The 27,622-nt window shown below is 50.5% G+C and overlaps 1 protein-coding gene across 1 annotated transcript in view; it reads left to right on the plus strand.

Annotated features, from left to right (window-relative positions):
- The window catches only part of tbc1d32 (TBC1 domain family, member 32), a gene marked incomplete at its 5' end in the record, with an annotated part of 133,210 nt that overhangs the window by 87,457 nt on the left and 18,131 nt on the right, over positions 1 to 27,622 (plus strand). The window contains 3 exons of the mRNA XM_083642929.1: positions 15,507 to 15,576; positions 19,334 to 19,449; positions 25,063 to 25,217. Coding sequence (XP_083499055.1) covers positions 15,507 to 15,576; positions 19,334 to 19,449; positions 25,063 to 25,217 — 341 coding nt within the window. The remainder of the gene's footprint in view (positions 1 to 15,506; positions 15,577 to 19,333; positions 19,450 to 25,062; positions 25,218 to 27,622) is intronic.

A 27,622-nucleotide genomic window follows, 5' to 3' on the forward strand; every position in this document is an offset into this window, starting at 1 on the left:
CTGGCACCGCAGGTCTCCATAGTGGGATTGAGATGGGCGGCGCTTAGCGGCAGTGCCCTTGGAAAATAGTTTCAAACAATCCAACTTGCAACGAGCTAATGTGTACGTTTCTGCTGTTAGCTTGCTAGCTAGTTAGCGTTGTTGTTTTCACTGCGGTGGCAGGGCACTATTTACAGCGACACACAGGGAGGAGGGAGCGGAAGCCGCTCTGATTGACATGGTCGGAGCCAATGACAGAGCTTGTAATAAGCCGGGAGCGGACATCCGGCTGCCACCGAAACAGTCGCTCCAATGGGAGAGCAGAGTAGAGCAGGGGTGGGTTTATCCCAGCTATGGAGACCTGCGGCGCCAGACTCCTCGGACGGAAGGGAGAGGAGGCTGGCCAGCAAGACTAGTACAATACTGACATAAGCTAGGTTCCAAACTGTTCCATAGCAACACAATTCTGTGAAAACATCTACCGGTATATTTGAGTTTATCCAAAGGGCTTGGAAAAGGTTTCATACGCACAGAGGACCGTAGAATGTTCTCAAGCTAGAAGACCGTTCCTTGCCTACAGTAGGTCCAGACCTTCGAATCCGCCCACTCCACCGAGTTGAGTTTTGTCTGCTTCTGCTCTGACATCGTGATATGCACCAGAGATTTCCTCGGTCGAAAGAGCGATTAGCCAATCAGTGCCGAGGGGAACTGACGATTAGCCAATCACCGTCAAATAAACAGAACAACGGGCGGGACTAATGCCGTTGTCAAGCGGTTGTCAAGTGCGCCCAGGAGTAATAACAACAATGGTGGCCGCCGGACGAGATAGAGACGCTGCTATCGAGGCTGTTTTAAATAGATTAAAAAGCACCACTTACTTTGAAATCCAAACAGCACTCTGCTTTGAAGGCATTTATTCAAAGGGGAGATGTTTTTTTTTGCGTTCTCCCGACTGGATTAACTAATGTTAGATTCAGGCCGATACACTGATCTCTAGTGATTGGTTAGGGAAAATGGAATTCCACTGGGGGAATTCCCCATATGGAAATCGCTTAGAATGAAGGTGATGTCAGCCCAGACGATGGAAATGGAATGTAACTCGGTCTGATATCAGGCTAGACCAGGGGTCCTCAACTGGTGGGTCGGGACCCAAACGTGGGTCGTAGGGCCGTTTTGAGTGGGCCGCGGATGTGTGCAAGAAAAGGATTTGACTGTATTTCCGAGGCTGTAGCTGGTTCATTTTTAAAGCCAGAGTGAAGATCCTCATATTATGTGGCATTAAAAGACCTAAGTCATCCATTGGTACCAATCTTGTCAGTCATGCTCGCTTGTCGGAGGTAAACGTAAAGACTAGGTTAAATAATGCACTGTAGAGGATCGAATTCACAATGATGGACAGTGCCCTTTAACACTGGGTTGTGGGAGGTGGTTATATATAGGAGGAGTTGTACCTGGTGGAGGTTGGTGTGTGTGTGTGTGGAATAAACGGCTCAGGTATAGCCAAACTAAGCTCTGTGTCCTGCGCCTCTAAAGTGGTGACCCTGATTGTTTTCGTCGGTTACGATAACGTTGTGAAAGTGAGCGATCATGCCAGAGGGAGAAGAGGCTCCAGCCGTTGTTTATGCGGTGTCGCTCAAGCTGCCGGAGTTTTGGGAGTCCTCCGCTGCAGCATGGTTCGTGCAGGCGGAAGCCCAGTTCGCGGTGAGGAACGTTACGGCAGATGACACAAAGTATTATTATGTGGTCGCAGCGCTCAGCAGCTCTACAGCCTCCCGGGCGTTAAGTCTCCTGCAAGCTCCGCCGGTGGAGGGTAAATACAGTGCACTCAAGTCTCACCTGTTGCAAGTGTATGAGCTCTCAGACGCGGAGCGTGCGGGTCGTCTGTTCGCATTGCACGGACTGGGAGATAGCAGACCATCCGAGTTGATGGACAGAATGTTGAATCTGCTGGGCCCACATAAACCGGATTTTCTCTTCACACACCTTTTTCTGCGACAGCTGCCACCTCAGGTGCGGGCTGCATTGGCCAATAGTGACATTAAAGACTGCCGCAGACTGGCTATGGAGGCTGACCGAGTCAGTCTGGCGTGTGGACAGAGCGCCTACGGGGCAGCGGCGCTGCAGCCCGCCCACACATTCGTGTCTACCTGTATGGAGGGCCAACAGTGCCACAATACACCAACTGCTATGGGGTGTCAAGCTATGGGGTGTCAACAGTGCCACGTCTCTTCCGGATTAGTGACGGGGGAGGTGATGGGCGTTGCTGCAGCTGCTGTTTCCCATCGGCAGCGGGGTTCGGGACTCTGTTTTTACCATGCTAGGTTTGGGATTAAGGCCAAACGCTGTGAGCCGCCGTGCAATTTCAGCAAGACGGGAAACGCCAGGACCGGCACCCGATAGTGGCCCTGAGTGCTGGTCGAACAAACAGGCTGCTGTTTATTACGGACACCATCTCTGGCCGGCAGTTGCTGGTGGATTCGGGTGCACAGCGGAGCATCCTACCCGCGTCAGCAGTGGACAAGGCGGCTGGAGGGTTCGGCCCCTCCATGGATGCAGCCAACGGCTCCCCCATCCGTACCTACTGTACGAGGTATGTGGAACTGTGTTTTGGGGGGCGGTATTTCGGCTGGGATTTTGTGATGGCTGAAGTGACTGTTCCACTCCTGGGGGCTGATTTTTTGTGTGCCTATGGATTATTGGTGGATATAAAGAATCGCAACTTGATGGATGCTATTTCTTTTTGTTCTTACCCGTGTACGGCGGGGAAAGAGAAACTCATCAACCTGTCGAACATTCTCGATTACCAGCGCCTGCTGGCTGAGTTCCCGGATCTCACGACGCCCACCTTCTCCTCAGCTGTGGCCAAGCATGGAGTGGAGCATTACATTCCCACTGCCGGGCCTCCTGTCTACGCCCATGCGCGCCGCCTCGACCCAGCCAAGTTCGCCATTGCCAGGGAGGAGTTTGCCAACATGGAGCGCCTGGGTATTGTGCGCCGCTCCAATAGCCCCTGGGCCTCCCCCCTGCATATGGTAACGAAGGCTGATGGCGGCTGGCGGCCATGTGGGGATTACAGGCGCCTTAACAATATCACCACACCGGACCGCTACCCTGTCCCACACATCCATGACTTCTCCACCCATTTGGCAGGGGCGGTGGTGTTTTCCAAGGTGGACCTTGTGCGGGGTTACCATCAGGTGTCCGTGCACCCTCAGGACATTCCTAAGACAGCGGTGGTAACGCCTTTCGGGCTTTTTGAGTTTTTGAGGATGCCGTTTGGACTTATGGGCGCAGCACAGACGTTTCAGCGGCTCATGGACGCTGTGCTGCGGGATATGCCCTTCCTTTTTGTTTATTTGGATGACATTCTGGTGGCCAGTACGTCTGTGGCGGAGCACCGTGTTCATCTCAGACAGCTGTTTGAGCGGTTGAGGCAGCATGGTCTTATCATCAACCCAGCCAAGTGTCAGTTTGGGCTGTCGATTATTGACTTCCTCGGGCACCGGGTTACCGGTGAGGGGGCGACCCCCCTCCCCGGTAAGGTGGACGCCATCAGCAGCTTCCCACGGCCACGCACTGTGAAATCGCTGCAAGAGTTCAATGGCATGGTGAACTTTTATAACCGGTTCATTCCACGGGCGGCTTTCATCATGCGTCCCCTATATGAGGCCTTGAGGGGTAAGGACCCCATGAACGCAGTGGACTGGACAGCGGAGAGAGTCCAGGCGTTCCAGGATGCTAAAGCTGCACTGGCTGGGGCTGCAATGTTGGCGCATCCATCGCCAACTGCTCCAGTCGCGCTCACAACAGACGCCTCGGAGTACGCGGTTGGGGCAGTATATGAACAGTGGGTGGGCGGTGCCTGGCAGCCGCTTGCCTTTTTCAGCCGCCAATTGCGTAGTAACGAGAGGAAGTATAGTACTTTCGACAGGGAGCTCCTTGGCCTTTTTCTCGGCATCCGCCACTTCCGTTTCCTGTTGGAGGGACGCCGTTTCACTGCATTTGTGGACCACAAGCCACTGACATTTGCCATGGCCAAGGCTGCCGAGCCGTGGTCGGGGCGCCAGCAGCGGCAACTTTCTGCCATTTCGGAATTTACAACAGACATCCGGCATGTGGCTGGTAAGGACAACCTCGTTGCCGACTGCCTCTCTAGGGCAGTGGTACAGACTGTCCACCTGGGTCTCGGACTACGTTGCTATGGCTGCAGACCAGGCCGAGGATAAGGGGGTGCAGGCTTATCGGACAGTGGATACGAGCCTGCAGTTGAAAGATGTGGCGTTCGACGACAGAGGCACAGCGCTACTGTGTGATGTCTCCATGGGTCAGGTCCGGCCTATGGTTCCCAGCAGCTGGCGGCGACGGGTGTTCGACGCCGTCCATAGCCTTTCACACCCCGGAGTGAAGGCGTCAACGAGGTTGGTGGGGGCCAAGTTCGTATGGCATGGCCTAAGGAAGGACGTCAGAAGCTGGGCTGCTGCCTGTGTGGCATGCCAGCGCTCGAAAGTGCAACGCCATGTAAAAGCCCCCCTGGCGCCATTCACGGTGCCTGAGAGACGCTTTGATCATGTTAATGTGGATCTGGTGGGCCCTTTACCCCCTTCCCATGGTTTTACTCACCTCCTCACCATGGTGGACAGGACCACCAGGTGGCCGGAAGTTGTTCCACTTTCATCAACAACAACTGCTGATGTGGCCCGAGCATTCATCGGGTCCTGGGTTGCCCGGTTTGGCACGCCATCGGACCTCACCTCAGACCGGGGTGCACAGTTTACGTCTGAGCTGTGGGGTGCGATCGCAGCGGGCCTGGGGGTGAAGCTTCACCGCACGACGGCGTATCACCCGGAGGCTAATGGGATGTGTGAGCGGTTCCATCGCTCTATGAAGGCCGCTCTTCGTGCCAGCCTCACTAACAGCAGCTGGATCGACAGGCTCCCGTGGGTCCTGCTGGGCCTGCGGACGGCCCCCAAGGAAGACCTTCAGTCCTCATCAGCGGAGCTGGTTTACGGCCAGCCATTACGGGTCCCCGGGGATTTCATCCCTAACATCACGACCCCCTGGTCGGCAGCCCACCAACAGGCCGCATTGCGGGACAGAGCGGGGGTGTTTGCACCTGTTCCCACGTCCCAACATGGCCGGCCGCAGTCTCACATTCCTGCCGGTCTGCAATCAGCGGAGTTCGTTTTCGTCCGCCATGATGCTCACCGTGGGTCCCTACAACCTCCCTATGATGGACCGTTTAAAGTTCTGGAGGCTGGGGAGAAATATTTTGTGCTGGACATGGGGGGTAAAGCAGAGCATGTGTCTGTGGACCGGGTAAAACCAGCTCACCTGGACTTAGACCGGCCTGTGCAACTGGCCCTGCCCCCGCGGCGGGGGCGTCCCCCTTCCCAGTTCCGGCCCTTACCCCCACCTCGGCCACTGGCCCGACCTCCACGCCAGCGTGGGGGTAGTGGGGTTCCCCCGGTGGTCCCTGCTCCCGTGTTGCGGAGTCGTTATGGCCGGGCCATCCGCCCTCCACGACGATGAGATATATGTATTTTGGTTTTGGGTGATGATGAATTCTGGGGGGGCGTGTGTAGAGGATCGAATTCACAATGATGGACAGTGCCCTTTAACACTGGGTTGTGGGAGGTGGTTATATATAGGAGGAGTTGTACCTGGTGGAGGTTGGTGTGTGTGTGTGTGGAATAAACGGCTCAGGTATAGCCAAACTAAGCTCTGTGTCCTGCGCCTCTAAAGCACCAAAGTTACGCAAAATTTTGGCAAGGGAAAATTCCGAAATTTGGGTCGCGACTTTAATGACTGAGGAAAAATGTGGGTCGTGAGGCTAAACCAGTTGAGAACCACTGGGCTAGACCATTCCTTCAGTCAGAGGCACAAGCTTTTCACAGCAATATTGACATCCCTCCCACTGAACTTTCTCAAAGCTGAACCCTTCGATTTGTAATTTGTCACAAACGACAAAGGCTTTCTAGGGTTTTGTTTCCAATTACAGTCAACTCCTCGACTGGATCAACCCGGAGCAAGAAGCAGATGATTGGTGCTACTCTGCATAACCGCGACAGCTGCGGCGTAGCGAATAGGAAAAGGATCGCAACTAATTCCAGAGATTCATCACATGAGGCATCTTTAAACAGTTATGACAACAAAAGCCAAATGCCAATGATTACAGTGATGATTACAAGCTGAAAAGCAGACACCAGAGCCATATTGCTGGAGAGACGGGAGGAGAGAGACAGCATTCATCTCCATTAGACAGTAATTGCCATCAGCAAGAGGTTTTCAGAGATGCTAATACAGTACGAGAGGGGAGAGGGTGAAGGAGATGAGAGCAGTTAGTTGTCTTGGAACGGCTTCACACCGCTCATCAAAAACTCCTTTCCCTCAATTATTACGCGATTTGAGGGTCTGTTCGTCTGCGTTGCTCCACTCTGATCTGATCACGGCAGCAATGTTGAATTATCGCTTTGAGATGTAGTTTGCGGCTATCTTATTATCATTTCAATCACACGTTGCTGCAACATGAGTTTGTAAATTGGATTTGAAGTTTGGCTTGCCAGCGTCGACGTCTGGATAATGTCTCTCATCTTAATTGTTGAAATCTTCTCATACGTACAACAAAGCATCGGCAGCCATTAGTGTGAATGTAATAAGAATCTCTTTCCCCCCAACGCCAGCAGGTGATGGAAGCACCTCTCCACAGAAAAGATCTTTGCTTCATTCAGACTGTACTAATGCTGCGTTAACGTGCTCCTCGGAAGCTCCTACTTAGCCATTGTAGAGTCGTAAATACGACAGGACACCATTCAAGTGCTCTTGGTCAGAAAGAGCAACAAACATGGACGCTTGTTTTCTAAAAGTAGTGGGTCATTATGGTAGCTACATAGGCCATAATGTGCAACTACTACAAATAAATGATAGCTACTATGAACAGAATAACAAAATATATAACTTTTTACAGTCAATTGGTGGCACGGAACGTCACAACTCGGGTATCAACGAAATTTCCCAAATTCCCACCCGATGACATTTGAGGGCCGTTCATGTGCTCGCAACTTGTAAATACGGTAAAGACGAGGATTACATGAACGCAGCAATAGTCTCCACTCACAGACAATTGGAGAGCTACGCCTGCCAATAGTCTGAGGACAAAAATAGTTGTTTGAACGGCGGCAAGAACGGCCGCTAACAAACCTACGCCTCTTTGTCAAGTTACTGGAAATGATGCTCTCCCTGCATTCTCCTCCGTAGTGAAACAGACTGGAGATACAGCCCTAAAGACTCTGGATTGGTTCTGCGACATTCTTTTTATTTTTTACCGTCTAAATTGTTTCCACCCAGTTTTAACAACGAAAGCTGGGAGGAAGTTCTCAGTCTCTAGTTGAGCGACGCAGGATCTGTAACTACCCCGCTCTAGCATTGTGACTATCTCCTGAGAGAACTGAGGCCCCCTTCACACCTGGCATTCAAATGTGTTTTGGGTGATCGGATTGCAATGGGATAGTGCTTGACCACATGGAGTAGAAAATACCTACACGCACATCGACTGTGGGTGCTGGGCTAGGTGCAGTACATGATGAAATAGAACGTTTCGATCCGAAGTGGATCTTCGTCTGGTCTAGACGTCATATTATCTCTGACGTCATCACCCATTTTTACCAACAGCTTTTTTTTTTTTATAACTTTGAGCACAAAATGAGGTTGTTTGTCAAAAGAAAATACTGGCGAACAGTGTGGCTAATCAACAGACCATGTCTCAGCAACACATGAAATATCTTACAAATGACAAAACACACTGGAGGGGGGCTTTAAGGTACAGTCACTATACAGTACTGTAGTATTGTACAGTACTGTAGTACTATCATTACTGCAGTAATGATTGAATGAGGCAGCAGTGTGTCTGAGTCTGTGTGCTTGTCTCTGTCTGCCACCACACAGTGCTATGTGTCACTGCATTTGATTAAACAATAATAATAAATCTGGCACATTTTCAGCAGCGGTATACCTATAAACACTTCAAGTCAAGTCAACTTTATTTATATAGCACATTTACATACAGCGGCAGCCGAACCAAAGTGCTTCACAGGCGGGGGAGCAAAGTGCACAAATATAAATAGGTAAAGTGCAAAAATACTAATTGAAGGCAACATAATACAAAGTGCATTATGATGGAAATTAAAATCAGAAAGATAAGAGACTAAAACAATAAGACAATAAAACGATAAATGCCAGGGACCTAACGATGGCTAAGTAGGGGGGAAAGCCAGGGAAAACAGGTGGGTTTTTAAGAGCGATTTAAAACTAAGGGGTTGTCCTACAACCCAGGTTTTATGAGTGAAGCGAGGCTCCCACCTATTGCCATCTCTGCGTGGTACACGCTATCGAATGCTCTTACCTTTTATTACTTTAAAAGTGTCCTTTCCAACCATCCATTAGACCGTTGACAGGATGCAGACTGGACCCTTGGAAAATCCGGGGCGATCCTGACGGTCTCATGGTCTCCCATCCAATAGCAGGAGTAGAGGCGGGCACAAGCCCTCACGCCTGGAATTGGACCGGGAAAACACCACTCACCCGGCATTCGGCCAGAACCAGACAGACTGGCAGCAAGGCACCTGAGGTGGGAGCCTCGCTTCACTCATAAAACCTGGGTTGTAGGACAACCCCTTAGTTTTATTTCGTTGAAGCTCGGCTCCCACCTATTGCCACCTTACAACCGACCTTGCTGCAAAGGAGCACCTAAGTGCCCGACCTTGCGACTCTCGATCGAAAAATGGGCCGTCACGGCTTATAGCGCATGGGAACCCGATAAGGATTGGGGAGCAGTCAGCGAGGCAACTAGTCCGCGGAGGCAGACAGAACCGCATGAGCGAATGTCGCGCCTCCCACATCCAGACTATAAAACCTCACAAAGGTATGGTGAGTCGACCATGACGCAGCTGCGCACATATCTTCCACCGTCACACCGCGCAACAGCGCCCAGGAAGAAGCCACGCCCAGAGTAGAGTGGGCCTTAATTCCTTCCGGTGGAACCTTCCCAGCGGCAGAATAGGCCAAGTTAATGGCCTCCACTATCCAGTGCGATAGACGCTGTTTGGACAACGGCTTGCCCAGAGCCTTAGCCCCATGGCACACCAGAAGCTGGTTAGACGTACGCAAAGTACGCGTCTTGGCCACATAGGCACGGAGCGCCTGCACGGGGCAGAGCGACCTAAGTCTCCTCTCTTCCGCCGAAGAAGAGGCAGAAGGCTCAAACGCGACCAGGTCTATGGTCATGGACCTGAAGCCAGCCCCAATACACTTAGGCTGATAAGCAGGGTTCGGGCGGAGCGTGGCCCTGCGCCCATCGTTAGAGAACACCATGCACGATTGTTGCACTGACAGGGCAATCAAGTCTCCCACTCTCTTGCCGGAAGACAAAGCGAGAAGCAATGCCGTCTTCAGCGAGAGGTGTTTCAGGTCGGCAGCGTCGAGTGGTTCAAACGGAGGCCTCGAGAGGCCATCCAAGACCGTGACCAAGTCCCACTTGGGAAAGATGTTCCTTGTCTGGGGGCGAAGCTTGCGCACACCCGTCATGAAACGAGAGACCAAAGACAGGCCTCCCACTGTCTTGCCCTCGATGTCCATGTGGCAGGCCGAGATGGCGGCCACATAAACCTTAAGGGACTGCGGCGACTGGCCCGCTTCGTACAGACCCTGGAGGAAGCAGAGAATGGGCCGAACGTCGCAGGTCACCGGGTCCAGGTTCCTTTCTGCGCACCAGCGTGAGAAGGACCGCCACTTGTAGGTGTACTGAGTGCGAGTCGAGGTGGCTCTAGCACTCTGTATGGTTTGCACGACGTTCGCAGGCAGGCCCTGGGCTAGCAACCGTTCCCGTTCAGGGACCAAGCGGCCAGCTTCCACTTGTGTGGGGATGGGTGGAGTATCTCTCCGCCCGCCTGCGACAGCAGGTCCTTCCGACGCGGCAGCAGCCACGGAGGACCTCTCGTCAGAGTGATCAGATCCGCAAACCAGACCTGCGACGGCCAGTGCGGGGCTACCAGAATGAGCTGTAGCCCTTGCTGTCTCACCCTGGCCAGCACCTGGGGAATCAGTGCGATTGGGGGGAACGCATAGAGGGCCGCCCTCGGCCAGACGTGCGCCAGCGCGTCGTGGCCCAACGGTGGATCGTCCGCGAGGATGGAAAACCACTGGGGGCAATGGTGTGCGAGCCGCGAGGCGAAGAGATCGACGCTGGCTTGCCCGAACCTGGCCCAGATCTGCTCCACCACCTGTGGGTGGAGAACCCATTCTGAATTGCGCGGGTTGCCCCGCGATAGCAGGTCCGCTCCCAGGTTGAGGTGGCCCCGAATGTGTGCCGCCGACAGGGACAGCAGGTGGAGACGGGCCCACTCGTGGATGACCGTAGCCAGCTGGTTCAGAGCCAGCGACCGGACACCGCCCTGGCGGTTGATGTACGCCACTGTCGCGGTGTTGTCCGACCGTATCAGTACATGGTGGCCCATGATCTGATGTTGGAAGTGCCAAAGAGCGAGGCGAACTGCCTCCAGCTCTAGTATGTTTATGTGGCGAAGCTGTTGGGCTTGCCATCGCCCGTTTGCAGCCTGGCCTTCGAAGACCGCGCCCCAGCCCCAAAGGGAGGCGTCGGTCCGAATCACTCGCCTGAGTGGGACCGGACCCAGTCTGGCGCCCTCTGAGAGCCAACAGCGGTCCGTCCACACTTCCAAGGCTTGGCGAGCGCGGTCCAACAGCGTAAGGACGCGGGACCGATGTATCGCTGGGTCCAAGCGATGACCGAGGAACCACCTTTGGAAGGGGCGCATGTGCAGCAGCCCCAGAGGAATTGCCGCGGTCGCCGCGGCCATAAGGCCCAGTAGCACGGAGCACTGGTGAACGGAGATCGTGCGTGCGTGACGCCGAGTCTCCGCTGTGTGTGCGGACACCATCTCGCTCGAGCTCGCCGCTATCAGGGCGTCGTCGAGGTAGACGTAAACGCGGATCCCCATCTCTCGGAGGGGAGCCAGCGCTGTGTTGACGCAGACTGTGAAAGTTCTGGGACTTAGAGACAGGCCGAAGGGGAGTACGCAGTACTCGTAGGAGACTCCCTGAAAGGAGAACCGGAGGTACCTCCTGTGCCTTTCCACGATGGAAACGTGGAAGAAGGCGTCCTTTAGGTCGACTGACGTGAAGAAGTCCCCGGGTCTGATCGCTCTGAACAGTGTGGGGAGCGTCAACATGCGGAAGGGAAGCTTCCTGAGCAGGGGGTTTAGCCGCCTGAGGTCGAGGATGGGCCGTAAGGACCCGTCCTTCTTGGGCACCAGGAAGTACCTGTGGTAGAACCCGGACTGCCTGTCCTTGTCCGGCACGGGCCGTATCGCGCCCTTTGCCAGAAGCGAGGAGACTTCCTCGCCGAGGACAGCCATGGAGTCCGCATCCGCCAGGTCTGAGACAGGGATGCCCGTGAAAGCCGGCGGGGGGGCCGCGAACTGCAGCGCGTAGCCCTTCTCCAGCGTTCGCAGCACCCACGGTGTGGGTCTGCACAGCCTCTTCCACAGGGGGAGGCTGTTTGCCAGGGCAGGTCTGGTGCCCTGTGTCGGGGTTACCCTTGGCACATGATCCTGAGGCGCCACGGCACACGGCCCCAGCAGGACGTCCCCAGGGGGGGTGCGTCCCGGAGGCCGTGGCAGCATGGCGTGCAGCCCCGGCAGGACCAGCCCATAGGAGCTGCGTCCCGGAGGCCGCGGCGAGTCGTCGCCCGTGGTGTGCGGCCCCAGCAGGACCAGCCCGGGGGGGCTGCATCCCGGAGGCCGCAGGAGGTCGTTGCCCGGCTGGTGCGACGACAGCTGTGGGGGGGGAATAGCAGGGGGGCCTGCAGATGGTGAGGTGCCCTCCGAGCACCTCGCAGCTTTCGCTGGCAAGGGACACGTACTGAGCAAGGCTCTCTTCGGCGCTCGACAACACTGTGGGACGCCAGGTCCTGGCAGCGTGGAGGCTGCCCCTCCCCCCCCCGGGGGACCGCTAGGTACGCGCCGGGCCTCGGGGCCCGGTCGCGGTGGCCGACTTGTCAGGGTTACGGCGGGAGCCCCTGCTGCGGCGGGCACGGCTTCCTCGACCCGCGCCAGTCCAGGCTGGCTGGGGAGGTGTTGGCCCCGCGTTCCTTGGGGCATTCGAGCTGTTCCTGTCTGCGTTGGCTGGGGGACCGGACCACCCCTGGGGTTGCCTGTCCCGTGGACGGCGTGCAGGGCTGCCGCGGGTCGTCGTCGAACGACCTCGGGCAGGGGGTGGCCTCGCTGTGTGATGGGTCGCCCCGGTCTTGCGCGGCAGGACTCTGCCGACCGCCTCCGTGTCCTCACGCCGCCTCTGGGCCCTGCTGGCGAGGTCCGCCATTGAACCGAAGAGCCCGGTAGGGCAAACGGGCGCGTTGAGGAGGTCCGTCCTCTCATGGCCACGCAGGCTGGTGAGCTGCAGCCAGAGGTGACGCAAGGCGGCCACCGAAGATCCCATGACCCTCCCTGAGTCCTCCGACACACACTCCAGCATCTTGAAGACGTAGTCGGAGACCCGGTGTAGCTCAGTGAACATTTCAGGCTCGGGGGCTGCTTGGACCTGGTCTACCAGGAAGCAATGATACTTAAGCAGGAAGGCCATGGTGTTGGCCATGGAGGCCGCCTGGCCTGCCGCCAGATAGGACTTTTCCAGGAGCGAAGCAGTCTCCCTGCAGGCTGGGGAGGGGAGCAAGGGCTTCCCTTCCTTCTTCTGGCCTGGGAGCAGGTGGTCCGCCACCGCCTTCTCCAGTGGGGGGGGATGTTCATAGCCTGATTGGGCCCCTTCCACGACGCTAGACCAGCACTTAAAGCGTCGGATGGGGGCCTCAGAGGAGTAGGGTTTGGTCCAGGATCGCTGAACCCTACGCTGCACGTCGGGGCAGAAGGGCAGGCTGCCCCGTAGCGGCGTCTCAACGGCGCGGAAGTGGGAGGCGGTGAACATGTCCTTCTCGACGGTAGGGGGCGTAGGCCAGTCCCAGTCGAGGGCGGAAACAGCCCTGGCCACGACCTCCCTGAACTCCCTCTGGTAGATCTCAGAGGAGATGTCGTCAGGAGGGGGGAGCCCCCCGGGGTGAGCCCTTTCTGGGTTACCCGGGCCGGCCAGCAGGGAGGCCTCATCATCCCGTTTTGGGTGGATCTCGAGGAAGTCATCCCAGGGTCCCCCGCCTCCGGCCATCTTGGCGGAAAGGCGAGCCCATTCCGAGACACGGGAGTTAGCCGCACCTTCACCCGACCTGGGGGAGGGGGGCAGGGAACAGCGGGAACCATGTGGGGAACGCAGGTGGGGACCGCGCTGGGAACCCGTCTTGTGCTGTGAACCCGCTGGGAAACTGTGCCGGGTATACTGCTCGCACTGCCGTGATCCCGGCGGGAAGTCACGCTGGGAACCTACCTGGCAGCTGTGCTGTGAACCCGACCGAGAACCGCGTTGGGAAATTCGCGCGTCATGCCGCGGGCGCTTCGGCGGGGAGCACTGTTGGGAACCTACCTTTTTTCTTTGGTAGCTGTGCTGCGAACCCGACCGGGAACCCCGCGCATCTTGCCTTGGGCGCTTCAGCGGGCAGCGCTGCTGGGAACCCTCCTTGTGGCCATGCTGTGAACCCCAACGAGACGCACGTGGGGAGCTCACCTGGGAGCACTGCTGGGAACCCTCCTTGTGGCCGTGCTGTGAACCCAAACGAGAAGCACGTGGGGAGCTCTCCTGGGAGCTGTGCTGGGAGCCCTCCCGAGAGTTGTCAACGTGCTGCTGTCCGAGAGGCAGCGGGGTGTCGGAGGTAGCAGGCCCAGAGGTAGTCTGACTCTGGCTGGGCTCAGCTGCAGCAGCAACGCCGCCAGCGTGGCCTCTGAAGAAGTCTGCCCTGTATTTTTGAGTGCTACGAGGCATCTCAGTACAGGCGAGGCAAAACTCCGGATCTCCGAGGCAGCTATCTGCGTGGGCCTGTCCCAGGCATTCAACACACAGCGTGTGCGAGTCCTTGGCTGATAGCCACGCGCCACACTTGTCCGCACAGCGCTTCGCCTTGTTAACACTAGCCATCCTGTTAGAACACGCGGTAGTGACAGGCGAACAACGTTAACGTTAATGTATCCTCTTCTTTATCGCCTTGTGGGTAACACTGAAGCAAGCGAGTTAACACAAACCACTGAACGTGGCAGACCGAGCGCGCGTAGGCGGCAGGCTATTTTAGCGGGTCTTAACTCTAGCAAGCCAGTCGGCAGTGGTGCCGACTAATACCTGTAACCAACACAAGAACGAGACTAAGCTACGAAACACGTGACGCTAGTAGCGGAGAGTTATCTCTACGTGAGGTTAGCTTAGACAGAGCAATTCAATTAGCAAGCATACAACGACACTCGGACCGGCTTGTTCTTAAAAGCCGCCGACACGTGAAAAAAACACTTAGCTTTGTCGCTCGCCTCCAACTTTCACCGCCCAGGCGAAGGTAACCTTCCAGACCGGAAAATCAACGACCGAGGTTCCCGTCCGCTACGCCGATGTACGGGGAGCAGTTGAAGTGAAAGTGGTCGGGCAAGCTAACGCTAATCTGGAGCAATAATTCACACGTCTGTCCTTGGCCGAATGCAGGTAAGAGTGGTGTTTTCCCGGTCCAATTCCAGGCGTGAGGGCTTGTGCCCGCCTCTACTCCTGCTATTGGATGGGAGACCATGAGACCGTCAGGATCGCCCCGGATTTTCCAAGGGTCCAGTCTGCATCCTGTCAACGGTCTAATGGATGGTTGGAAAGGACACTTTTAAAGTAATAAAAGGTAAGAGCATTCGATAGCGTGTACCACGCAGAGATGGCAATAGGTGGGAGCCGAGCTTCAACGAAATAAAACCCTCCAGGGTCTGGGCAGCACGAACGTGTAAGGGGAGACTGTTCCAAAGTTTTGGAGCAGCTGCCGCAAAGGCTCTGTCCCCCCTAGTTTTCAGTTTGGTTCTGGGCACCACCAGCAACGATAGATCAGCCGATCTAAGGGCTCTGGAGGGGGTGTGGCGGTGCAGCAGCTCGGAAATGTAGGGAGGGGCCATGCCGTTGAGGGCTTTAAAAACAGTCAGGGATAATTTAAAATCAATGCGAAAGCGCACAGGCAGCCAGTGGAGCGAGGACAAGACTGGGGTGATATGCTCATGCTTTCTTGTCCTCGTAAGGAGGCGTGCAGCCGCGTTCTGAACGAGCTGTAGGCGGCAGAGCAACGACTGGTCAATCCCCACATAAAGTGCGTTGCAGTAGTCGATTCGTGTGGTGACGAAGGCGTGGATCACCCTCTCCAGGTTTGCCTGGGAGAGGTAGGCCTTTGTCTTGGCCAGCAGCCTGAGGTGGTAAAAGCTGTTTTTTACTACTGAGTTGATCTGCTTGTCGAATTTAAAAGCGCTGTCAAATATAACCCCAAGGTTCCTAACAGTCCTAACAGTCCTCAATGCACAGCGGCAGAGCCCACCAACTGACTCTTTAATTGGCTTTTGTTTTTTTTTCAGCAGAGGAGAGGAGTGTGAAGAGTGTTTCCCTGCCATCTATTCAACAGCTGGGAATCCACACCTGTCTCAGGTACGCCAGTGTTTCTCTACAACTCACATTTAATCCGGCGTGCTGACGCAGAACATTTCCTGCTTACAGCAGCAAGCTGGGGAGGTAGAAGCTTCCCAGTGCAGACTCACCACAATCCAGCCTAATCCTTCTGGGCCCATTCTGTTGTCTGCTGGTGTATTTGTCTTATTCCCACAGAGATGTTGACAGTGTTAAGATAGTGCCAGTAGCTACAGGAGTCTGGTAGCAGCAGAAGCAGCAGAAGATGTTCCAACTATCTAAAACTGCAACTGTAAAAACATCAGGTGTTGGTGTCATTCCCTCAGAATCAAAGAGCGATCGAGTTTGCACCACGAGACGCTCAACCATCACACAGGGACAAATTGTCGAAGAGGAGAGAGACCTATAGAGACAGTCTGCATGTCTGGGAACGCCCTGGTCGGGGCGGAAGGGAACTGGTGGGAATAGCATGATCCTTCCACTTGCTGCGTCCTGTCGGTGAACCTCCCCGCTGTCAGGGGAAAAGAAGCGGCTGGCAACTGCGCATGTGTCGGAGGAAGCATGGTGCTAGTCTACGGCTCTCCCCAGATCGGCAGAGGGTGGAGCAGCGACCGCGGCAGCAGGGGGGGGAAATTGGCCAAGTACATTTGGGGATAAAATTGGAAAAAATCTGGGGCGGGGGAATGGAAAAATAATAATCATAATAATAATACAAGTCTAGCTAAGCACTAACAATAAACAGGATTGAACAATCTTATATTCGACTCCCTGAGACCGCCTTTGCCCTCTGAGCAATCCGGCTATTCCTTCTTCGAATGGGAGCTCCACCCCTGGCTGAGGTGTAGCTCCACCCCCCTGGCTGAGGTGTAGCTCCACCCCCCTGGCTGAGGTGTAGCTCCACCCCCCTGGCTGAGGTGTAGCTCCACCCCCCTGGCTGAGGTGTAGCTCCACCCCCCTGGCTGAGGTGTAGCTCCACCCCCCTGGCTGAGGTCTATTAGTGTTCTTCTGCTGTTGCGTTCTGACCCTAATGATGTTATTACATGATGCATCGTGCCTTTTGATTGGTCCATGTTTTACTGTATTTCTGCCATAAGCGGAGCCTTCAGTGTTGCCTTTACTGTCCTCACGTTGCTCGTTTCTTCTCTTAATGACACCCGGCCGCTGCTGCATTACATATCACAATTCTCTACAGCTCCCCCGAAGGCTACATTACATATCGCTATTCTCTACAGCTCCCCCGAAGGGAGCTTTTCACCGGAAAAGTTTTAGAGCGTCCATAAAAAGACACTGATAAGTGCCATGTTTGCGTTTTTGTGCATACTAATGCATAAGCATCGTCCACAGAGCGCCGTGTCCTATAGGATAAAAAAGTGAATCGGGACTCGCCTTATCTCAGATTTATTGAGTTGTTGTTTTGGTCGTATTCACACTACCAAAACCAAACTCAATATCATGTTGATGAGCACCGCAGGGTATTTGCATGGGAATAAAACCAGGCTCATTACTGCAGCTTCTCTGAGCAGGTTATATCCAGGATGACAGCAGCTTCTCTGAGCAGGTTATATCCAGGATGACAGCAGCTTCTCTGAGCAGGTTATATCCAGGATGACAGCAGCTTCTCTGAGCAGGTTATATCCAGGATGACAGCAGCTTCTCTGAGCAGGTTATATCCAAGATGACAGCTAGTCATAGGCGGATTATGAGACAAAAAGGCCTCTAGGCACAGATAGCCACGAAGGCCCGCCCCCGTGCTCCCACTACAAGAAATAATTGCAACAAGTCAGCAGCACACAGGTATACGCCAGAGATGGGGACTTGGACTTGGGACTTGGACTTGAGTTGCACTTACATGTAAGTCTCACTCACAGTGACTTGAGATGACTTGAGACTCGTCCTCAAAGACTTTTGGGACTTGTGAACAATCTATATTTTTGTATTTAATTTTTTGGGTGCATTGACATTAAGGAAATCTATACTGATGTCATCCAATCAATGCTGATACTGTATGCTAATAGATAAAGGAGTGAGGATAATACAGTACATGCTTTGAATTCCTTAGTTTTAGCTATGCAGTGTTCTAAGCAGACGGCATGCAGCAGATGATAGAACGCTCATCCATAAGAGACTTGAGACTTGACTTGGACTTGTGACCAAAGACTTGAGACTTGACTTGGACTTGCCCCTCAAAGACTTGAGACTTGACTTGGACTTGAGTTCAAAGAATTGAGACTTGACTTGGACTTGCAAAAAATGACTTAAAAAGGAGCATCTCTGGTATACGCAAAGATTTACAGGTCCGAATTTACACACTTAAATCCAACAGCATGTTAGAGAAACATCTATCTCAAAATAATCTTGGAATCTGTTTGACCTCTAACAACTGAATGCAAGTCCTGTTGCAACTTAAATAGCAGGTAGACCTCTGATGGATAAACAAATCATAAAATAGTCTTACCTAACACACCAGTTAATCGGGTCAGAATAGTATTGATTCAATAGTAGTGTAATAAGTAACGAGTTACTCTACACAGACAGTAATATTGTAAAGTAACTTATTACTTTCAAATAACAAATAACAAAGTAACTCCGGCCATCACTCTCTGATTCCGTCGCTGAAACCCTCATACACGCCTTCATCACCTCCCGCCTGGACTACTGTAACGGAGTCCTGTTCGGGGTTCCCAACAAAACCCTGGACAGGCTCCAATATGTACAGAACTCAGCTGCCAGGGTTCTGACCCGCACCAAACCCTGGCAGCACATCACTCCCACCCTCATCCACCTCCACTGGCTCCCGGTCAAGTCCCGTATCCTGTATAAGATCCATCTCCTCACCTACAAATCCCTCCACGCCCTCGCCCCCCAGTACCTGTCTGACCTCCTGCAACCCTACACCCCGTCCCGAAACCTGAGGTCCTCCAACTCGGGTCTCCTCTCCATCCCCCACTCCCGCCTGCGGACCTTTGGGGCCAGAGCCTTCAGCGTGGCTGCCCCCACCCTTTGGAACTCTCTCCCAGCCGAAATCCGCAATGCCGCATCACTGGCTACCTTCAAAACTCTACTCAAAACTCACCTGTTCAACACAGCCTTCCACAACTAGTCTTTTCTGTTCTTTGTTGTTCTTTGTTGTCATCTATGTGTGTTCATCATCTTGTGCTCTGTGAAGCGCCTTGGGTTCCTTGAAAGGCGCTATATAAATCTAAGCTATTATTATTATTATTATTATAAATGAAAGTACGGTAACTAGTAATATTATGTAGTATATTACATTTTGAAAGTAACTTGCCCAACACTGGTATTGAATAACACAGTATGTCGGGATACTAGGCTATTAAACATTGGTAAATACAAAAGTGAGATGAACATAATAAAATATTATTGTATGCCCTCATTGTATAGTATATCATATTGCATAATATTGCTATGCCTATTATCTTTTCATGTTATTGCACTTATGTAGGCGAATAAATAAAAAGTATGCAGTTTGGCTGATTGTTGACTCCTCCTCTAAGGTTAATTATTGTTCCAATAAAGTGGATTCAGTTCTAAAAGGAGCTGGCTAACCAGGTTGTACATCACCTTTTCAGAATGGGGGGGGGGGGATATAGTAAAGTAATGAGTAATGTAACAAATTACTTTTGATACCAAGTAATAAGTCATTTAATTTATTTGTAAAGGTGTAATCAGTAATAAGTAACTAATTACACCTCCTGAGGAACTTGCCCAACACTAGAGCAGTGAGATACAGAGCATGTGTGTGTGTCTGTCTTGTCTGCAGGTACGGCAGCTACCTGAAGCTCCTCAGAGAAGATGCTGAGCAGGATCTGACGCTGCTGCTCAAACACCTTCAGCTCTTCTTCTCCACGCAGAGAGCCAGCAACACCTCCCAGCTCGGTATCCTTAACGCAACATCTGCTCATCTGCACTCTCATACAGTGAAGGCACGGGGGTCTGGGTAGTGTACAGGTAAACCCGGGTCGGCCGCGCGAGGGGCCGAGCCTTCATGGTATGCGTGCTACCAGGTGAGCTACCAGGTGAGCTACCAGGACGCACTTTAACTTGAAATTATTGAACGTTCATTCTACTTTGAGAAGATAAAGTTAAAGTAGATTTTAGACCAAAAAATGTGTGCTGTCATTGTAGTGCAAGAAAAATGTGCAAAAAGTCAAGGGGAGTGAATGCTTTTCATAGTCCGTCTCTCGCTGTCTGTAGCATACAGACCTAGCACTACATTTCTGTTCTGTGTGTGTGACTGTGTGTGTGTGTGTGTGTGTGTGTGTGTGTGTGACTGTGTGTGTGTGTGTGTGTGTGTGTGTGTGTGTAGGTGATAGCTCCATTATTGTCACTCTGAAACAGCCACAGAGGGATAGATAATATCCGCCTGTCAGATGAGCACAATACAAGTGATCTGACTTCATCTGCGTTTTACAAAACAGTCCAGGCTTCTGCTGTGCCGCACAGCAGCTGATACGTCTCTTCTCTCCATCAAAATGTTGCTTTTGGATGCCCACTATCGTACATGAAAACACAGCGTGGAGATAAGGGTCTTTTTTTTTCTTTTCTTTTTTACCTCTGTGTCCTTCACCAAAATAAGATGGACTGACATTTTCTCTCACAGCGCAGTGTTACTGACGACACGCTGGCATTTAGGCTGATATGAAGCAGCTGCATGTGAAGATCTTTTACCTTAAGCCATCAAATGCTAGTAATAGTACAATATAGTCAGAGTAGTATCGTTGCACAAGGACTTACATCTCACACAGAAAATGTGTCTGTTATGGATTCTGTTTAGAATGCTATAGTATCAAAATTACCATATATATACAGTATATACTATACTGTGTGTGTGTGTGTGTGTGTGTGTGTGTGTGTGTGTGTGTGTGTGTGTGTGTGTGTGGGTGTGGTACGCATTCAATAGTACATCCTCCAGTTGCCTTCAGTAGTCATTGAGTGAATGAAAATGGCTCCTCTCCCTGAGGTCTCATGCTGTATTCATAAGTCTTTATCATTCAAATCGCTGTCTTTTCTGAGTATAATTACAAATGCATGAAGCTTATATGATGTCCATCATGTTGTGAGGGAACATTTAGCAGCATTGAAGTGGATGCATGTATTTGTTAATGACAGTTGCACCAACGGTAAGCAAAGCACTAGCGTGCATTGGTTTGGTCATCCAGTGTTTACAGTTATGTTTAGCATTCCCCTCACCACCTCCACGCTAACCTGGCTGATGCAAGAGCCATGTGTGAGACAGAAAGCTCGTCCCTGGAAAATGTGTCCATAATGAACGGGCTGCTGCCTTCTATGACACCAAATTTATGTTTGGCTGAACACATTTCAAATCGATCAAATGAACAGGAGCAGAATGGTTTCCAGATATCTGCATTCTAATAAATAACAAATAACATACAAATAATAATGAATTATTCATGATAATAATAATAATAATAATGATGGTGTGTCTGAATAATCCCATAATGGATGGTTCATGCAAATGACTAGACACGAAAATAAAAAATTCTAATTCTGCATTCTAATAGATATGAATTGATGAGTCACAACCCCTCTCCACTGCGAAGCAATCAAGACGCGTCCTCCCATTGATGTGCTGAAGGGATTTTTTAAGGAATCATCAAAAGAGATGGCAGTAGCAGGGTGCACGGAGGGCGCCAGCAAATCATTCCAGTGTGCTGTGACGGTCAATGAGCTCCGGCGTCATTTCAGCAGATGATTTGTGGAGCCAGGTCACACAGCCGAACAGTTCCTTTCAAAGGCATGTCCAGGGGTGTTGTGGGAAAATCTCAGTCCTCTGTCTCTTGCTGCCTAGTGCAGTTCTTAACCCATTGATACCCGATGCAGCATTTGTGTATGTATTTTAAGACCGCGAACCGCGTCACACGGTTCGCGGTCTTAAAGGGATACACACACAAATGAGAGATATACATGCAAATGCTGCATCAGTTGTGTCGTGTTTTTTTCAGCTTTTCTCCCCAATTGTACTTGGCCAATTCCCCCTGCTGTCCCCGGCCGTTGCTCCACCCCCTCTGCCGATCTGGGGAGAGTGAGTTGTAGACTAGCAAATGCTATCTCCGATACACATGCAGTTGCCAGCAGCTTCTTTTCACCTGACAGCGAGGAGCTTCACCAGCAGAGCACCCCGACTGACCAGAGGACCAAGACTCATCCACCACTGATCCACCATCGCATCCAGTATTCCGATACCTGAATTTGGATATTTGCCGATACCGATATTATTCCGATACCGATATTTTTCTTGAATATACAGTATAGGCAAAGATTTGGCCAATTAAAGATTTTTTTTATATACCTTGCAAAAAGCAGACAAAATTAAGAAAATATACAAGGCAAAGAAGGATACTATTATACATGGGCAAATTAGGGCCAGCGTGCGGCCTGCGCTGGAATTGAAAAATAAATAAAAATAAATTCGATTCTCATCCGATTCGTGAATTATGTCAGTATCGGCACCCGATACCGATATTGGATCGGATCGGTCCCATCCCTAATTTGAATTCTAATTCTTTGTGTCCCATTAACTCAATATAAAACAAATGAGCTTGAAAATTATATTTCCCAACAGTGTCTTTCATTGATGCTTTGGGCCATGCTACTTAATATGAATCTGCATCCTGTGTTATTTCACCCACACTGGTCTTCAGCCCATAGTTCTGTGGTCTCATGTATTTCATTCGAGCCTGTTTGGTTTTGATTAGGCTACTTCTTGGTTTCGGGCAATTGATTGGTTGCTTGATTAGCTGATTGCACAAAGCTGGCACAGTTATTTAATCAACTTAGATGTGTTTTGTTTGAATATGAATTTGGCCACATTTCTATAGACTGATATTATTTTAGGATAGGCTTTTTGGTTGTGTGAAGCACTTTGCAACATTTGCTTCAAAAAGTGCTATATAATATTATTATATCATTTTCATAGCATAGCAGTCTACTAGAACCACTAAAGTAGGTTACAGATTGTTTTCCCCAAATTCCCAGAATGATAGAAGGCATAGAGAATAGGATGTAGCCAGTCTTAAAATCGAGCTGAAATGGCATTTCGAGTGCAATTCCCGAGTGAAACATTGACTGTAAGCGGGACCAGAGCAGGACCATAGACTGAGAGAAAATTGATTGGAAACTACAGGCCACTAGAGAGGTGGGACATAGCGTTTGAGGAGTTTCATTGGACCGTTGAAAACTGGGTGCATCAGAAGAAAGCAAAACCAAAATTAAATATGAATGGAGTCTGGCAGTGATGAGTTGGATGCTAGCCGCGCTAGCCTCCATTCAGTTGTGGAGGACTAACATTACCCCCCCCCCCCCCCCTCCCCCTTCATCTACCACATTACCAGAACAGGGAAGCGTTCCCCCTCGAGGAAGACGAGGGAGAGGACGCCTATTTCCTCCTGGGAGTGAGACCGTACATACATGTTTGAGCCTTTGCCCCCCACCGAAAAATCAGTTAACGTTAGCTCTGTGTCGGCACCGCACACTTGCCAGATGTCCTGATATTATTGGTTAGTACTGCACATGCTGACATAAGCACACTGTTTATTTTGTTTTACATGAAGAAAACATGGTTGAATTTTGTGTGTGTGTGTGTTTTGGCATACATTGTTAAATAGGTGCACTCTATGACCAGGAATGTGCTATAACACAGTTAAAAAGTCATCTTTTATTTCAGCGGGACTTTAACTGTAGGATGCTGTCTCCAGACATAACATAATGCTCATTGTATCGGGGGTAATTGGCTTTCAAAGCTTTGACACTTTCCAGCATCGCTTGGCACTAAAGTGCTATTAGCTTTTGTTGACCTTTTATTTAACACAACAGAAGGATGAGGTTGCCTCTGAAGACATATGAAGTATATCATTCTGTTTCCCTGTGACAATCAGTTCTGTTGGAGGAAACATTCACGACCACCTGCTGTTGCCAGCAGAAATGTGTTATGTTCCCAAATGGTTTCTGCCGCACTGGTGTACAGCTCCATAAATAATTAATTGGTCATTAAAAAAGGAGGCTGTAACTATATGCAGAATGAGAGTGCTACTTTCTCTCTCTCTCTCTTTCTATTCCCACCCAACCTATTGTAACACAACCTATTGTAACCAGGCCCGGTTTTACAGGGGTGCAAAAGCACGCATTGCACCCTTATTTTAATTGTCTGCATGCTCAGTTGAAAAGAGTGGTCGGCCCGTGCATGTGCACCCCTTCCAATCTAGGATGCATCCCTAGTCATCTTGTTCTGGAACCGGCCCTGATTGTAACACAAACTAGTGTAACAACCTAGTGTAACACAAAGCTAATTTGAAGCTCTAGACAAACAATGTACAGATGCAGCAATCCTCAATTGGCGTCTGGGCCAGCCGGCTGCCAGCCAAGATCCTTGGCAGATTAAACAAACAACAACAACAACAACAACAATAACAATAAATAAATAAGAACCTTCTTTTTTATCAATTTTTTTTTCCCTCTCTCCCATTTGCTCCCCAGATGTACTCGGCCAATTCCCCTGCTGTCCCGGTCGTTGCGCCACCCCCTCTGCCGATCTTGAGTTGCAGACACATGCTTCCTCTGATATGAGTCGCCAGCCACTTCTTTTTACCTGACCGCGAGGAGTTTCACTGTTCACGCTATTCCCCCAAGTTCCCCTCCTTCCGAACAGGCGCCCCGACCGACCACAGGAGGCGCTGGTGCAGCGACCAGGACTCATACCCCACCCGCAGACACGGCCAATTGTGTCTGTAGGAACGTCTGACCAAGCTGGAAGGAGTGCTCATATTTTTTTACTTTTTATTTGAATTGTGAATAAATTGTCTTTACTTCTCGTGTGACCCTATTGTCTTGTTTAGTTTTTTTTACTTGTGTTGGTATTAATGTATTATGTGGAATTAACTGTATGCTGCTTTCTTGGTCAGGGCCCACTTGAAAAAGATGGAAATCTCAATGTGATTACCCTGGTTATGGTCTCGGTTATACGTAAGGAGAGACTCCGGTTCTTGAGGACCAATTCCCTTGGGAAGTTCTTGGTTATCTGGGACCCGTTTCTGGCCTATTTGGACGAGGTTAATAGCGATACGTGACTCGCCTAACTGACTTCTCATGGACCCTTTACGTGGGATCCCACGCACATCTCTTGCAGGCACATAGGCACCTTACGCGGCTGGTAGTGCCAAGCTGTAGTATTGGAATGTGAATTATTTATGTTATGTTTATGTTTGTTTTGTTTTTCTTTCTTTCTGTTCTTTTTTACGTTTTGAAAATTGCAAAATAAAATACTGTATATAAAAAAATAAAAAAAACTGCCGGGAATTGAAACCGGGTCTTTGTGGTGGTAGGCAACTGCTTTTACCTCTACACTACCCAGACACCCAGACAATGTATGGTTACTGTAAATCTGAGCTAGTGATCTTCATTTATGTTTACTGCATGTGTAATACATCCCCCATCCCTTCTGAAACCATTGGCTCTTTAACTCTCCCCCTCCAGCCTCTCTACGGGATGGCTACCCAGGCCACGACTGGCTGGCCTCCACAGTGTTCCTCATCATGGCTGGAGATATGGACAGGTCTCTACGTTTCTTACTCCACCTCTCCTCTCTGCTCACCTCTGCCCTCATCTGGCCGGCCAGGATACACGCCTCTGTGAGTGCTATTCATTCACATTGCACACAGACTCGGATTACTAACAGCTAACACTAACAGCTAGGATTTTAAATCTGCATCTCCAGCCAACTTTAACCGGGTTCCCACAGGTCCTTGAAATTCTTGAAAGTTTTTGAAATTGACAAAAAAAAAAAGATCAAAGCCTTGAAAGTTTTTGAAAATGGGTCACATTAGTAAATGGGTCTTTTTTCTTAATAGTTGTCCGTGAGCTTCTAAAACCTGCTAGTTCTCATTATAAAAATGATCAGTGATGTAACAGTAATTAACCTTGATTCGTGTCTCAAACCATGCCGTGTTGGGTCCTTGAATTTGAGGGAATTTCGCCTATAGACCCTTCTCACGGGGGCCATTTTGTGTCGAAAAGGCAGGATAAACACAGGTGCAAGCAAAACACTAATGAGGGTTTCAAACTTTCACGATTTTAATTTGGAAACCCTCATTAGTGTTTTGCTTGCACCTGTGTTTATTCTGCCTTTTCGACACAAAATGGCCCCGTGAAAAGGGTCTATTTCACTTCCCACCCAAATCACCAATTTTGTGTCTAAAAGGCAGAAGTAACACATGTGCATGCAAGACAATAATGAGGGTTTCCAACTTCCAATCCATTTAGGTGTTCCAGTGCCGGGGCCCTATTTAGTGTCTTGCTTGCACCTGTGTTACTTCCTGCCTTTTAGACACAAAATGGCTGAATTGGGTGGGAAGTGGAAATAGGCTAATTGGGCCTGGACATTCCTTGAAAAGTAACTGAATTTGATGTTTAAGCAGGTGCAGAAACCCTGTTTAATGAGTTGTATATTTCACAAAAATCTTGCGTAGTGTGGCTTTAACTGGTAGAGAGGAAATCACAGACTTGCTTTTATGTGATGTCTTTCATGCTGTTCTACTGTCGTTTAATCTGGTTTTTATTTCTGTTGATTTATTATGTGAGTAAGATGTTGGCTTTTAGTTGATCGTTAAAGCACTGTGTAAAGTCTGTCTAGAGCAGTTGGTTCTCCACCTCTTTCATATCAAGGAGCCCTAATTTAGTCCACATTGGGGCAATGGACCTCCACTTGATGAGATGTTGTCTCTTGCCCAAATCTGAGATTGCAATTTTGTCCAGATGTCCACGACTAAATGCAGGTAGAGAGGTAACAGAGAGAAACTATGATCACAATGGTCTAGACCCAATATTTTTTTTGTTTATCTCACATTATGCAAAATTTCGCAGATGCAAATGTCCCCCTCTGCTTATCCCTTCTTAGTCATTCCCTCCTGTCATTCATCCATTAGTTGACTGACAGAAAATTAACTATTTTTTATAATCGATCATTTAGAAGAAAAAAAAATAAGAAGGAAAAAAACACAAAATCTCTGCTTTCAGCTTCTTAAATGTGAATACTTTCTGGTTTATTTAGTCATCTATGACGGTAAACTGATTAAATTTGGGTTGTGGGCTATTGGTCAGGACAAAGGAAAACATTTCAGGATGTCGTCATCTTGGCCTTTGGGGGAGAAAAGTGATAGACATTTTTCACCATTTTGTGACATTTAATAGACCAAACGACCGAATCGATTAGTTGAGAGAATATCGGCAGATTATTCGATAAAGAAAATAATCGTTAGTTGCAGCCCTGATGGACTGTTTTTCCATTTGCCAGGAAGACGGTGGTTGAATCTGAGATTCTGAGGAATTACAGCCCCTCCTTCAGGAGCACTTTGCAGAACAAGTTGCATTTAAATCCTCCACACTGTTGTCGACCGTGAGGAGATTATTGTTGTGTGTTCCGTTATTTCCTGCTCTGCGTGTCTTTTGTCAAAGCAGCAATCTTCCTCTCCACACACTGTTCGGGCCAATCAATGGAGTGTTTGTGTGTGTGTGTGTGTGTGCGTGTGCGTGTGCGTGTGTGTGCGCGTGCGTTTATTGAATCTCAGCATCCGAGAGCATGTCTGGGAGAGCGAAATGTGGAATACGGAGGAGGCATTTTGCACAGGCTGATTTCAATTCTAATTAATTCAATTCAATTCAACACGGCGGCAGACTTGGAAAGCAGGAAGCACTCGACTGTATCTATGAAAAAAGAAGTGGAGGAGGTGAAATAAGAGAAAGAAAGATGCAGGAGGAGAAAGGAGGAGGGCGGGGGGGAGAGCAGAAGATCATGTTAGCCGAGGGGAGGGAGTCCAAGATGAACTCCAGTTCCCATGATTGCATTATTGCTCTGAGATGAAGGCTGGCTGTCATTATGGCAAACCTCTTTCATCTTCCCTTTCATCATAGTCCCTCATCAAAGCTATTAGAGCTGAATTGGATCAGTGTCTCCTGCTCTCGGCACACAGCCAGCGTGTCTCGTGCTCTTGGCGTGTTGGATCATCTGTCCCAAGCCTGAGGTTGCCGCTTGATATGT

The sequence above is a fragment of the Poromitra crassiceps genome (assembly GCF_964638095.1).
Source record: "Poromitra crassiceps genome assembly, chromosome: 9".
Lineage (NCBI taxonomy): Eukaryota > Metazoa > Chordata > Actinopteri > Beryciformes > Melamphaidae > Poromitra > Poromitra crassiceps.